This window comes from Dermacentor variabilis, chromosome 1, assembly GCF_050947875.1.
Source record: "Dermacentor variabilis isolate Ectoservices chromosome 1, ASM5094787v1, whole genome shotgun sequence".
NCBI classification, from domain to species: domain Eukaryota; kingdom Metazoa; phylum Arthropoda; class Arachnida; order Ixodida; family Ixodidae; genus Dermacentor; species Dermacentor variabilis.
Window position 1 is genome coordinate 28,404,705 of NC_134568.1, and position 14,068 is coordinate 28,418,772.

The 14,068-nt window shown below is 46.9% G+C and overlaps 1 protein-coding gene across 1 annotated transcript in view; it reads left to right on the top strand.

The window, feature by feature from the left end:
- The first annotated feature begins 450 nt into the window (after positions 1-450).
- The window catches only part of LOC142570320 (amblin-like), a 29,744-nt gene continuing 16,126 nt past the window's right edge, over positions 451-14,068 (top strand). Inside the window, exon 1 of the mRNA XM_075678739.1 lies at positions 451-634. Coding sequence (XP_075534854.1) covers positions 557-634 — 78 coding nt within the window. The 5' untranslated portion in view covers positions 451-556. The remainder of the gene's footprint in view (positions 635-14,068) is intronic.

A 14,068-nucleotide genomic window follows, 5' to 3' on the forward strand; every position in this document is an offset into this window, starting at 1 on the left:
TCTTGACAGCGGGATGGATTCCTGCCTCTCTCCTCGTGAGCACAACGAGGATCAATTATACAGACACAAGAGCTTAGTCCACGCCGCCTCCGCTGTCGTTCGGTCACTGTATCGATCATGCATATGCGGACCACGCGTTCAGGGTTCCAAGGTCTTGTTACGTCTCAACGTCACCAAGGGTGTTAACTGAACGTTTGCCACGTGTCAAACCACCACACCTTCTATCCAGACGTCAACACGGCGTGGAGAATGACTAAAAGCGCTCACCCCACCATTACCTGGAAATCTGAGCAAAGGTTGAAAAGGATGGAACCGCGACAACTGGTTGGCAGCAGTGAGATCAAATAGGCAGTCCTCACGATCTGGGATCGGCGGACCTGTGTACGTGGCTCCGGGAGACACGAACTTCGAAGATCGACGGAACTACGATGGAAGAACGACTTCTGCGGATCCAGGACCAGCAGACCTCCTCTTCGTGTCACAGGGAGACACAACCGTCGCAGTAACGGCGTGGAGTCTAGGACGACTCGAGGAAACTGGAAGGAAGAGCAGCAGAATGCGGCTCCACCATCTGGGATCGGCGGACCTGGGAACGTGGCTCCGGGAGACAAGACCTTCGCAAGCTCGAATTTCGGTGAGTGCTTAAGCGACTACGTTTTGCCGGCAGATAAGGACATGTTTCTATCGGGAAATCAGCTGTGATTGATCACCACCAGGTATGCGGGCAATATAGGAGAAGTTGCAGTCAGCTCTCGAAAAGCATGGATATTACAGCGTTAAAGAAAGAGGAGGAGGAGGAGGAGGAGAAACTTTATTATTGCAGAAACCGTTGCGCGGTTTATTCCTGGGTGGTTCCCTCTGACAGGGCTCCACTGGCGATCGCGGCTCGCCGGGCCTGGTCGAGGGTCGCCAGTTGGCTTCCCAGGTCCAGTTCGGAGAGTCTCGCCTCCCAAGACCACGTAGTGAGTGTGTGTGTTGTGACTCGTGGCGAAATTGCGTCGCCCGGACGGTCGGTGCATTCGTGTGTTATGTGCGCGAGTGTCGCTGTGTGCTTGCTACACCAGGGACATGTTCGGGACGTATAACTGTCTGGGTAGATTGCGTGTAGACGAGACAAGTGTGGGTATGTGTTAGTTTGCAGGCGGCGCCAGTCCCTTGCCTGGAGTTTATTGACAGCTTTGTGTGGGGGAGCGTATTGCGTTCCTCCGAGCCGTTGGTCCTGTAGTATTTGTTGACCTGTCGTTAATAACTCGTGGGTCGCTCGTCGGTCTGTCGGGGGCTGAAGAACGGTGTGGTCTGCCGCTCGGCTAGTGAGACCTCGAGCTGCGCAGTCCGCCTCTTCGTTGCCCCGCAGGCCTTCGTGCCCGGGGCACCAGACGATACCATGGGTCCATTGTAGTGTGCGACCCAGGATTCGAATGGCTTGTATAGGGAGTGTTCCATTCAGTTATAAACGACAAGCCGCTTGTGAGTCAGTAAGGACGCGGGCGGACCTTGCTCTCGGCGTCGCGAAGTGCGAGAGCGATTGCTGCTGCTTCTGCTGCTGCGCTGCATGTGGCGCGGATGGAGGCTGAGGCTACCAGGTTCCCCTGATTGACAACGGCGATTGTGTATTTGAGCCCGCAGTGGCACTTGGCAGTGGCGACGGAACTGTGAACGTCGTGTTAATTTATCTGCTTCTGTACAGGCTCACGTGCATTCATTCACCGGTGACACCCAGGCGGCCCAATTAATATTTGGGGTTTTACGTGCCAAAACCACTTTCTGATTATGAGGCACGCCGTAGTGGAGGACTCCGGAAATTTTGACCACCTGGGGTTCTTTAACGTGCACCTAAATCTAAGCACACACCCAGGCGGCCCAAGCGCCCGAGCTCGGACGCAAGGTTGGCGTGGAACAAGCTGCGCCTGCGTGCTGTCGGGCGCCTGCGTGCTACTACTGCCTCATACCACGTGACAAGCTACAGTCTACAAGAGGAGCATTCCCGTCAGCGGCTGCTTCACTTGGCAGTGGCGACGGAACTGTGAACGTCGTGTTAATTTATCTGCTTCTGTACAGGCTCACGTGCATTCATTCACCGGTGACACCCAGGCGGCCCAAGCGCCCAAGCTCGGACGCAAGGTTGGCGTGGAACAAGCTGCGCCTGCGTGCTGTCGGGCGCCTGCGTGCTACTACTGCCTCATACCACGTGACAAGCTACAGTCTACAAGAGGAGCATTCCCGTCAGCGGCTGCTTCACTTGGCAGTGGCGACGGAACTGTGAACGTCGCGTTAAGTTATCTGCTTCTGTACAGGTCAGTGTTTAGGCGAATTGCATTTCTTCTAGCGAATTTTTCTGTTCAGTGTTCCGCCGCTGCTGCCAAGTTGTCAGTGCTATTCTGTGTGTTGCCGTATTTGTTTGTCATTTCCATACCTCGGTTTCAAAAGTCAGAAACTGATTTGTTATGGCAAAACTCAAAGAGGAAGTAAAGATGGAATGCCTGAAATTTAAGGAAGAAATACAGCAGGAATTTAAAATGTTCCGTGAGACTGTAGAAAGAGATTTCAGAAATGATATACGAGAATTGAAAACAGAGCAAAGAAACATGACGAAAAGTATCGACTATGCTCATGACACAATCGCAGACTTAAAGAAAAAACTGGACGAAGCTGTCGCCAAAAACGTTCAGCTCGAAACTGTAAATGCCACTCTGCGCCAAGAAAACGCGACCCTAAAAAACTCTTTGAATGATCTAGAGCATCGAGTAACTAGCAGTGAGCAGTACTCTAGGAACGTGAATTTGGAACTGCAGGGTGTCATTAAGAAGGAAAACGAATGTGTCCATGACCTGCTGTGCAAACTTGGTGCAGCCATCGGTGAGCCGATTGCTAGAAGTGACATGGAAGCATGTCACCGCGTACCAAGTAGAATAGAGAACAAAAGCCACATTGTTGTTCAGTTCAAGTCTCGTGTACAGCGCGATAATGTACTGAGAAAAGCCAAAAAGGCACGCCTCACTAATGCAGACTTGGGCATAAGCAGCTCAACACCTTCTTCGCCGCCTGTGTACGTAAATGAGCATCTTTGCCCGACGCTGAAAAGGCTGCTGTCACTTGCGGTGAAAAAGAAATATGAAATGAAATGGAAATTGGTGTGGTCCTTTAACGGAAAGATATATGCTAGACAGTCCGACGCAACACCTGTTGTGCACATACCAAGCGAGCGCGACATCGATAAGATTTTTGTAAGGCAGGGCGGTTGTTGAACTAGAGTAACGTGCTTGCCTGTATTTATAGTAACTTTTTTTTTCTTCCTGATATGGATTATATGGAGCTCGCCCTTCCCCAGTGCATTAGTTCACGTCATCAAACAAGTGACTCAGTTCTACATATTAATACAAGATCACTTAACCACAAGATGGATGATGTCGCAATTCTTCTGGAACAATTTCAGTTAACCTTTAGCGCTATCATGTTGACGGAAACTTGGGGAAGAAATAATGATCAGGCATTCAATTTGGACGGTTACAATTTATTTTCCCTAAATCGTCCAAACAAACGAGGTGGGGGTGTGGCCCTGCTCATTACAACAAAAAAGAATTGCCATATTGTCCCTCAATTTACTGTAGTAACTGCTGATTATGAAATACTAACAATTAATTGTAAGCTTGAGCTGTTTTCTGTACTGTATCGACCCCGAGGCGGAAGTATTACCAATTTCTTGCAGTTCTATGAAACTTTTTTGGAATATGTTTGCAATAACAGCTTCCACCTGGTTTGTGCAGGAGATTTCAATATTAATATGATGGAAGAAACCAATGTCACCCGCGAACTAAACCTCCTGTTAATTTCCACTGGATTTACTAACTTAATTACGACGCCCACTCGTATTACATGCTCCACAGCATCGGCTTTAGATCTTATTGTGACAAATATTGACACTATGGTCTACAGCGCAGGTACTATTACATCTGATATTAGTGACCACTGTCCTGTCTTTCTAAATTACGATAACGAACCACTAAATAAAAATTTACGACAGGAGCAGCTGATTATTCAACAAATAACAGCTGAGAGTATTGAATTATTCAAAAACGACATAATGAATCAAAGCTGGTCCACTGTAAAGGATAAGAAAACTGCAAATGACGCTTATGATGATTTCATTAAAATTTTTATTCGTATCTACACGAAACATTTTCCTTTCAAAACTTTCAAACCTGTAAAAAAGTCTAAAAAACCTTGGGTCACCCGTGAGCATCTGAAAATGATAAAAAGTAAAAATATCTGTTATCATTCATTCTTGCGCACACGCTCTATGGAAGTGTTGAAAGAATTTAAGAAACTTCGAAATCGACTAAATGCAGAACTTAGACGTGCTAAAGAAGCCTACTATCGTCGTATTTTTGAACATGCTAGTCGACAACGATGTAACGCCACTTGGAAGCTCATCAATAATATACTTGGCTGTGAAAATAAACATGCTCTGCCTGAATCCTTAACACTTGGCAGTCGTGATTTAACTGGCACATCACTCGCAAATCACTTCAACAACCACTTTCTAAACGCAGTAACTCCATGTAATGAACATATGCAATTGGCTACAGGACGCGGTAATATGAAGCAGAGCATCTTTCTTGATCCAACAGATAAAAATGAAGTGTGTCGGACTTTTATGTGCTTAAATAATACTAAATCACTCGATGCCGATAATTTGCAGATCTCTCCTATAAAACACGTTATACATTTCATCACAGAAGTTCTTGCACATATCTTTAACTTAATTATTGAATCTGGAGTTTTTCCAGAAGCTATGAAAAGAGCCAGAGTATCAGTCATTTTTAAGGGAGGCGATCGTAACGTAGAAAGTAATTACAGACCTATTTCTGTCCTTCCTGTCTTCTCTAAGTGCCTAGAAAAAATTATCTTTGTTCGAATTACGCGGTTCTTCAGTAAATTTAATGTCCTAACAGACGCACAATTTGGCTTTCGAAGCGGCAGGTCTACTGAAACTGCATTGCTGACACTGAAAGAAGCTATAGTTCATCGCATTGAAAAAAACGAATTCACACTCGGTATTTTTTTAGATTTCAGCAAGGCTTTTGATTCCCTTGACCACAGCATTCTTTTGCACAAACTAGAATCAAATGGCATTCGTGGTAGTTGCTTATCTTTACTAGAATCCTATCTTCAAAACAGATTACAGAGTGTACACATTAATAAATGTAGCTCGTCATTCTTACCTATCACTTGCGGTGTACCGCAAGGGAGTATTCTGGGCCCCCTGATGTTCAATGTTTATATCAACGATATCGTGAACACGGACACAACAGTTAAGTACGTAATATACGCAGATGATTCAACGATACTTATCTCTGACATTAACCTGCCTCATCTAATATCCAGAGCTAACGACGTACTTTCGGAGATTTCCTCGTGGTCAAAAATCAATCGACTAAAGATTAATCCAAATAAAACTAAAGCTGTAATATTTCATGCTAAAAATAAAATAGTACCTACTCACCAGCCGTTAATTCTTGATTCACAGCAAATAGATATTGTTGATACGCATAAAATACTTGGGGTTTACTTTTCATCGAACTTAAGTTGGGATGCTCACGTTAATTACTTATGTAGGAAAATCTCATCTGTAACAGGAGTCGTGTCTCGCTGCCGTAGTCTGCTGCCACTCAAGGCCAAACTTCAAATATATCACGCATTATTTAACTCGCATCTAAATTATTGTACGTTGATTTGGGGCACAACAACAAAAAGAAACATAAATAAAATACTTGTTCTACAAAAAAGGATAATTCGCTACGTTGGAAACATTGAACGTCTGGGAAACACACGCAAATCATTTGAAAGGTTCAGTATCGTTCGGGTTGACAATGTTTACTCATACCGCTTGTTGAACACACTCTACTTTTCAAACAGAGAACTCTCGGACTTTATTACAGCCTTATCATGTCTAGAGCGTCGTGTTATTACAGTACCTACAAGAAACACCCATATATGGTCTATACCGCGATTTCGTACCACTTATAAATATCAAACTTTGGCATACAACGTCCCAACAACACTAAACACGTATGAAAACACAACCAGTTGCAGTAAAAAAACAGTTACGTTCTTTCTTTTGTTCTATTGTTTGCTAGTAAAAGATTCAGTATCTTAAAATATCTACTATATATAACATATATGCTGCTTGCAAATCGGTTATTAAAAACATTAATTTTTTGCAGCATTTTTAGAGTGTTTGTGTGAGTGTAAATATGCGGTACTATATGTCGAAATTTGCATATGCATTTTCATGTGCATCGTATTTCAAATGTATTTGTGTGATTTGTGAATGTTATATTATGCATTGTGATCTGCATCTTTGTCATTTTTTGTAACAGTGTATCTTAGTATTTTTCCTCTGCGCTCTGTATAGCCGCTGCCATGTAACGGTTACCTGGGCCCCGTCAAGCCGTTTTTACGGCTTTTAGCCCAGCGGACCTTCCAGCTTATTGTCTGGTAAATAAACTTGAATTTGAATTTGAACGTGGCGACGAGGGATACGGGCTAGCGTCCGTGTAGTACGTATCCGGGTCCCTGAAACAACGTTTGTGCAACATGCGGGCACGCGCTGCTCTTCTCTCCTGATTGTGGGTGGGGTGCATGTTCTTGGGGATAGGGTCTACTACAATGTTCTCTCTAATGTGGTTAGGCAAGAGTTGTGTTTCTTCTTTGCAGTACTGAGGTGTCAGCGGGTACCCTAGCCATTGTAGAAGGTGTCTTCCCTGTTGAGTCTTGTTGAGGCGCTCCCTCTGCGCTATGAGCGTGGCACTTGCTAGCTCCTCAAAGGTGTTGTATACGCCTAGCGCTAGTAATTTCTTTGTGCTTGTGCTTGACGGTAGCTGTAAGGCCGTTTTGTACGCGGTTCTTATAAGAGTGTCCATGCGTTCTGTCTCGCTTTTGCGCTTGACTTGATACGGTAGCGCGTACGTGACACGGCTGATGACGAGGGCTTGTACCAGTCTTAAGGTTTCGTCCTCTGTGAAACCATCTTTGCTGCGCGCTACTCTGGCGATGAGTGATGCGGTGCTTCTTATAACGTGATTTAATTTCTCTGAGGCTAGCTTTATGCCGTTGTTCTCCTGGATGTGCATACCTAGTATGCGTGCGGTCGGGACGCGCTTTATAGGTTGCCCGGCAATCTCGAGATGGATTGGCGGGACTCGATGTTCCTTAGTTTGCTTAGGCCGGACTTGAAGGTACTCCGACTTGTGTGGGGCACACCTCATTCCTGCTGTGGTTAGGTATGACTCGATGTATCCTATAGCTGCGAGTAACGTGTTTTCTCTGTCGCCGTATGAACCCTTGGTTGCCCATAGAGTGATATCGTCGGCATAGAAGGCACATCCGAGTTTTGGGATGTTTTCCAGTTGTAAAGCAAGTTTTCTAAGTCCGATGTTGAAGAGGAAAGGAGATAATATTGACCCTTGCGGAGTACCCTTCTGCGGTAGATCATATATGTCCGATTGTACGCCTGCTATGCCGATGCGAGCTTTGCGGTGGCTGAGAAAAGCCACGACATAATGGTATACTCGCTCTCCGCATCCTATGGCGGCGAGGCCATCTAGGATGGTTTCGTGTGCTATATTATCAAATGCTTTTTCTACGTCGAGGGCTAGGAGTATGTTGTTGTTGCTGCCTGGTTGTGGGTTGAGGACCTCTTCCTTGAGGAGGAGGAAGACATCCTGTGATGACACGCCTTTCCGAAATCCGTACATGCAATTGGGGTGTAGACCATGTTCTTCCATGTGTTGTTCCATTCGAGTGAGTACAATTCGTTCAAGAAGCTTGCCTAGGCAAGACGTAAGCGAGATCGGTCGTAATTGATCGAGCCTGCGCGGTTTTCCAGGTTTGGGTATAAGGACTATGTGAGCCGTAGTCCATTCCTCGGGTAATGTTCCGCCCGGTGCCCATATTTCTTCGTTCAGCTGCTTTGTAAGGGCTCGCAGGGCTTCATCGCTTAGGTTTCTCAAGATGGCGTTGGTGATTCCGTCGGGACCCGGTGCCGTGTTTTTCTTGAAGCTCTGTGCTGCCGCGTTAACCTCCGCATACGTGATGGGTGCATCAAGTATCTCGTTCGGAGCTCCCGGATATTGAGGGTATGGTTTCGGATTCCCGGTCCTGATTCCCGTGTACGTTTGCTGGAATTCCTGTATGAGTTCATCCTCGGTTCCCGGATATTCGCCAACGAGTTTTTGTAGGGTTGTGTTTGTTTCTGTTTTGGTATTTGAAGGATCGATGATGCTGCGGAGTATGTTCCATGTCTTTTGGTGCTTAGCGTGCCTTTAAGCGAATCGCAGAACGTGCGCCAATTGTCCCTGTGAACCTTCAGGGCATAATCGTTGGCCTGTTTAGTGACGTTTGAAATCCTAAGTCTAAGTTTGCGATTTAGCTTCTGTTTTCGCCATCTTCTTGTGAGGCCTCTGCATGCTTCCCATAAGTGTATTAGATGGTTGTCGATTGCCGGCGTGTCGGTATCGGTTTGGCAGCAGAGCTCGGTACGGAGATTAACCATAGGTTAAGGAAGCCCGAAATTCGTACGCCGATTGACGAAGTGGGTTTCGATGAGGACGAGCTCGCAGAGGACTGGGAAAAGATATGTCGTGAAAAGGAAAAGAAGGAGCGCGAGAGGATAGAAAGGGCCGAGGAGAAGAAGCGCGAGATAATGGAGCGCGAGAGGAAAGAAAGAGCGGAAGAGAGGCAGCATGAGATTGAGCTCGCGAAAATAAGACAAGAGATAGCGAGATTAAAGCACAGGGCAGATACGGCGCCGCCACAAACGCAAAGCGTGCAAATGACGAGTTTGCTTCAGCCGTACGAAACAGTCGATGACATCGGTCTCTACCTGATTAATGTTGAACGGATTTGTGAGAGGCGATCATTTCACCAGGACACATGGCCGGAGCAGTTGTTTGAGCTGCTGACGGGAGAAGTAGCGCAGGTCGTAGTCGAACTGAGTGCAGCCGAGGCAGGCAGGTACAATTTTGGGAAGGTGGGTTTGCTCGCTAAATTCAAGCTATCCCCAGAGGAATGTTGGGAGGAACCGCTTTCCTCAACTGAAATGCAAGAAGAAGGCTTGGCGCAGTGTTACGGCGCGGAAAACAGTACAGAGAAAGAGGATGAAACCACTATCTCGAAAGGCGTAGTTAAGCCCGAGGAGGAAATCCTTCCGATTTCCTCGACAGAAATTCAGAAAGAGGATCAGGTGCTGTGTTACGACGCGGAACACAGTGCAGAGAAAGAGGATGAAGTAGCTAGCTCGGGAGGCGTAATTAAACGTGAGGAGAAAATCCTTTCGATTTTCTCGACAGAAAACCAAGGCCGAGGAGCCACCAACGGAAAGAAAAGAAAAGCACTCGGAACGGAACACCAAAAACAGTGCCAAGAGAAAAAGGCGACGCGGCCGAGTTAAAGTCACTAAAACCTGTGGGGAGCGCCGAGAAAGGCGCGTTTGTCGTTTGAAAAGTTTCGAGTTGGAGCGCGTACGAGTCACCAGACGAGGTTGAAAAGAAAGCGACGTTCGGCGTTCCCCCTCGTTTAGTTCATTTCGAGGTGTAGCCTGTCTGACACGGGAGAACGAGGCGGTAAGGCGAAGCGACGTAGTCATACCCGAAAGTGCATTCCGAGGCCAAAGCCAGAAAGGCAGCTGGACAAAACGAAAGGTATCGGGGCTCTGCAGCAAGGGGAATTACATACGTGCCATTTGCATTCTCGTGTTGACAAGTTTGACAGGAGCTTTCAGACAGCGCCCACCTCGAGTGCGGTTTAAGGAGACGGTATTCGCGCGCGTAAAGTTTGGAAACTTTTTAGAGCGCAGCTCTTTGGCGTCCGTTCCTGGGTTTCGCGTCGTCGTCGTCGTCGGCCTCGTAACCAGCTCCGCCCCCCTTTCATCCCCCCAGCGCTAGCAGCGACCGACTGATACCGCTGGATGCCGCTGACGCCGCTAGAGAGTCAAGATAACGTGACTGCATAGAACACCGTCGCCGCCATGCAGAAAGAGGAGGAAAGGGTCTCCCCCCCCCCTGTTCTTGTGTGGCGGATAGGGTGCTCTTCAGTTGCCGACGCGCCGGTTATTCGTTGTCCCTGAAACCAACTCCGCAGCTGGGGTTGACTCACTATCGGCGTCAGCGGCATCAGTCAGTCACTGCTATCTCTTCCCTCCTCCCTTTATCGTGTTGTCCGCTTGCTGCGCGCGCTTCTGCCCCCATCGTTTGCCGCTGGGTGTACACGCCGCCCCCCTCCCCCCTCTTCCTGCGAGTCTCCGGTTGTCAAAGCGCCGGCTCGAACTTAATTCCTTTCTTCGCTCCTCCTCCAATGCAACCCCTGTGCGGTGGCAATCAGAGAGCCAGATCGGTGGCGGCGGATCTGTATATGTGCACCGCCCGAGCCGAAATTGCCGCTGCCGTTCGCCCTGTGCGGTGGCAATCAGAGAGCCACATCGGTGGCGGCTTGACATAAAGACAAACAGCAATTTCCTAACACTTATGCGGGAGAACATCCCGTTCCTCTCGCTCGTAACGCGTCCCACGGCTGTGACAACCTCGCGAGGCACTTGTATAGATCTCGTCTTTGAGAATCAAGCATTGGTGTACCAAGTCGAACATATATCAGTCTATTTCTCCGACCACAAAGCTTCCTTCATGACTGTCAAGAACTGTTAGTGGAGTCTTTGTTAAAGGAATACGTGTGAAAAATAAAAAAAAAATTCTGTGATAGCGCATACATGTGTTGCTCGATTTCTTTGCCTCAATCTATCGAAAAGGTGAAACAGCTTATTTGCTGCGCTCAAACTTCGCATTAGGAAGTAACGTAATCGTCGGTAATTTTTTTTATGTCGTTTTTTGTTTAGCAGGTAGGCATTATTTTCTTTTATATGCTTGCACCGCCAAGTCGAGGTTAATTGTTTTAAACCTGGAGTGGCGCGCTTATATATCAGTTCACTATTCATAACTGGCCGCGAGATTTTTTTCTTTGGATAAAAGACGCATTATTTATCGGAGCCGCTGTTAACCGCACCATTTAGAAAGTGTTAGTACTGTCCCTTTGAGGCGTGTCATGTTGGCACACAAACAATCAAAGCGTTGGTGCGTATTTCGCACGAGTATTCATCAGACAGCCGCGTTTGGTATCGCTTAGAGCGTGCGCGGTAGAAATTAGAATTAAGCTCGAATCTTCGTGAAATTTCAAGTGCGGAAGTTACGCAACATGGTTTTGCTTTAGCATTAGTGCGGGTCCTTTGTGGACAGGAGAAAGACAGTGTTAGTGTGTGAGTCGCACGAAAGTTAAAGATTAGCGGAGCTCATTCAAAAATGTGGATTGCTCGAGAACGAAGCATTGCCTTCATGGCCTGTACTTGTCTTGCCAGACTTCTGCAGAGAATGCATTCTCTGGTGTGACGCCAACAACCGTTGTCAAGGTGCCGTCCTTGTCATAGCGAAAGCGGTGAAGCGCATCCTGCGCTGTACCGATCTGTCGAAAACTGAAACCGGGAAGAGGCTTTCAGCGCCTCGGAGAAAGAGTATTTTTGCATGGTATGGGCAATTAAAAGCTAGGATGCGACATACAGGGCGTTAAATTCTCGGTTGAGATCGACCATGGCCCTCTAGCATGGCTGAGGCGAATGTCAGAAAGAAACGGGAGACGAATGAGATGGTCGCATTTGGCCTGAATCAGAATGCAGGCGAGCTGGGCCGGGGCCACGAGCTCACAGCTTTTTGAAACGTCTTTTATACGTATCGCTAGTGATGTTATTAAGTTAGGCAATCTATTTTCTGTTTTGTAGAGAGCTGAGCCCGAATAGAAAGGAGGAAAACAGTGAGAGTGGTAAAACATCGTAAAGTGATACGGGGATCATAGCGTCCGGTAGGCGTGTCGCTCGGACACGCCGATGAGTGTGTGTGTGTGAGTTCCTGTGTATTCCCAGGGAGGCGGACACAACGTAGCGAGGGCTTAGTTCATCACAACTAGAACGATCCACGAGGCCGCGGCCGAACATCGACGCCCTCGAGCAACCTCACATCTCGTCACCCTCATGTCGGATCTCTTGGCGGCGGAGGTATTTGTTAGGTCTCAACACTACCAAGGGTGTTAATTGAACGTTGCGCCTGCTATCCAGACATCAACACGGCGTGGACAACGACTAAAGGTGCTCGTCCCACCATTACCTGGAAACCTGAGCAAAGGATGAAAGGGGGGAACCGCGACAGTCTCCAGGGACACGAGTGAGGTGCAGCGCGTTTGGCTCCGAAAGGAAGAACAACATTCTGCATTCTGCTGCTGCCCATGAGCGTCCTGAGCATAAACAATGGCGTTCCTACTTTAGAGCCATGTGCCTACCACTCCGCGGAGCATACAGAGGTCGGAGCTGGAAATAAACTTCAACGTACGAGTGCTTTCCTGTCAAACCCATCTCGTGCACCATTGATGCATGTCGCCTCAAGCAACCCTGGCGGCGCTCCTAATCACGCAAACCTTGTCTCATGCCTGTTAGCAACCAGGGTGCTGTTTCTGCGACGCAGCAACAGACAGGGCGCCAGCATGTAGCACTTTCTATCGTTAGAACAGCTAGCGGCCTGTGAGCTCGAATACACCGCCAAAGCTTGCTATCATTGTCATTGCTTCACTCTTGGGAAGAAACTGCCGAGTCTTTAAAAGCTACACTCAGTGGATGTAGCAGAAAAATGTCATGATAGCGTCAGCGAACATGTCATTTGTTTATTGGACAAAACTAACTGCCTCTGTACATTCTTACACCATATATTTAAGCTAAACCAAAGGACAAATCCCCCTTCAAAAAAAGAAAAAGAAGAAAGCAGGAAATGCCAATCTGAAGTGCATGCTACAATTTTAGGATGCAGCCTTCGTTATTTGGTTCGGGTGAACTAAACAAGCGACCATTCTTTCTGAATCATGACGGAAGAAACCAAAAAATACTTCTTGCCAATTTGAACTTAAAAGCCTAGCTGAAACCCTTGAGTTGGAACCTTACTGCAAACATGCCTGGAATTAGTGCGACGACTTTCACTATATTCCTGTGGAAAATTTTGAATATCAACGGCAATCTAATAAGCCCAATGCGTACTATGTGAATTCCGTTTAAACTCATTGGTCCCTCTCAACGGGGGCGACGCCAATATAGCAGAGCTTAGCCTACCACTCCATTCTTACTTTTTCTTCTTTTCATGGTGCAATAATGGTGGCCTTTGAAACAACAAAGGAGTTGTTAAAGGATGGCAGGATGAGTTCACAACCGCGTCAAAGCTTTCTAGAAGATCCAGAAGGATAGACATGCCTGCGCGAGCTCTTACTCGCGAGTAATTCTTGTTGGCGACTCATGACTGTAAAACAATAATAACGTAATCATACATTAGAAAAGCAACTGCTGCAAGCATCGGAATAATATTTGCGTCGTATGTTCATGGCAACATTGTTTACTGCTAGCACATGTTTTCCTACGGTGTTGGACAAATAGTACAGAGTCTCTTTAACTTTTCCGTATGACGAAATATTTGTTGAGTGAGATGCATTAACTTTACAATGCTTCCTCATCATCTTTCGTTTTCTTTTTTGTAGCAGAATAAAAGCGCAAGAGTGAAAAAGGCTGCCCACATGAAACAGACTCTTGCCACAGAACATGTGACGTCATAGGTCACACTCGCGGATTCTGCGTTGGGGAACAATGTAAATGTGTGCATTGACTAACTGCTCCGCTTCTCCTGCACTCGGTCGTCATCTGCAAGCCTTTGTTGTTATGAAACGGTGCATAAGACAAAGCAATAAACACGTGGCGCGAAATATTCCACGAAAAATCTTGCGGCTGTTTTCTGGTCACATTCAATGTATAGCCTTTCCTGATAATTATGATTTCAGCTTCTCATAATCTGATTGCGAATCAATCAGCCCACGCGTGGGAGAACGCCACGTGTGCAGGAAGGATATCACAATACACGTAGATTGGGTCGTAGAATGAGTAGTAGCATAGCAGATGAGAGAGCATGCTCGAACAAGTGGGAAAACGTCAGGATGTTCT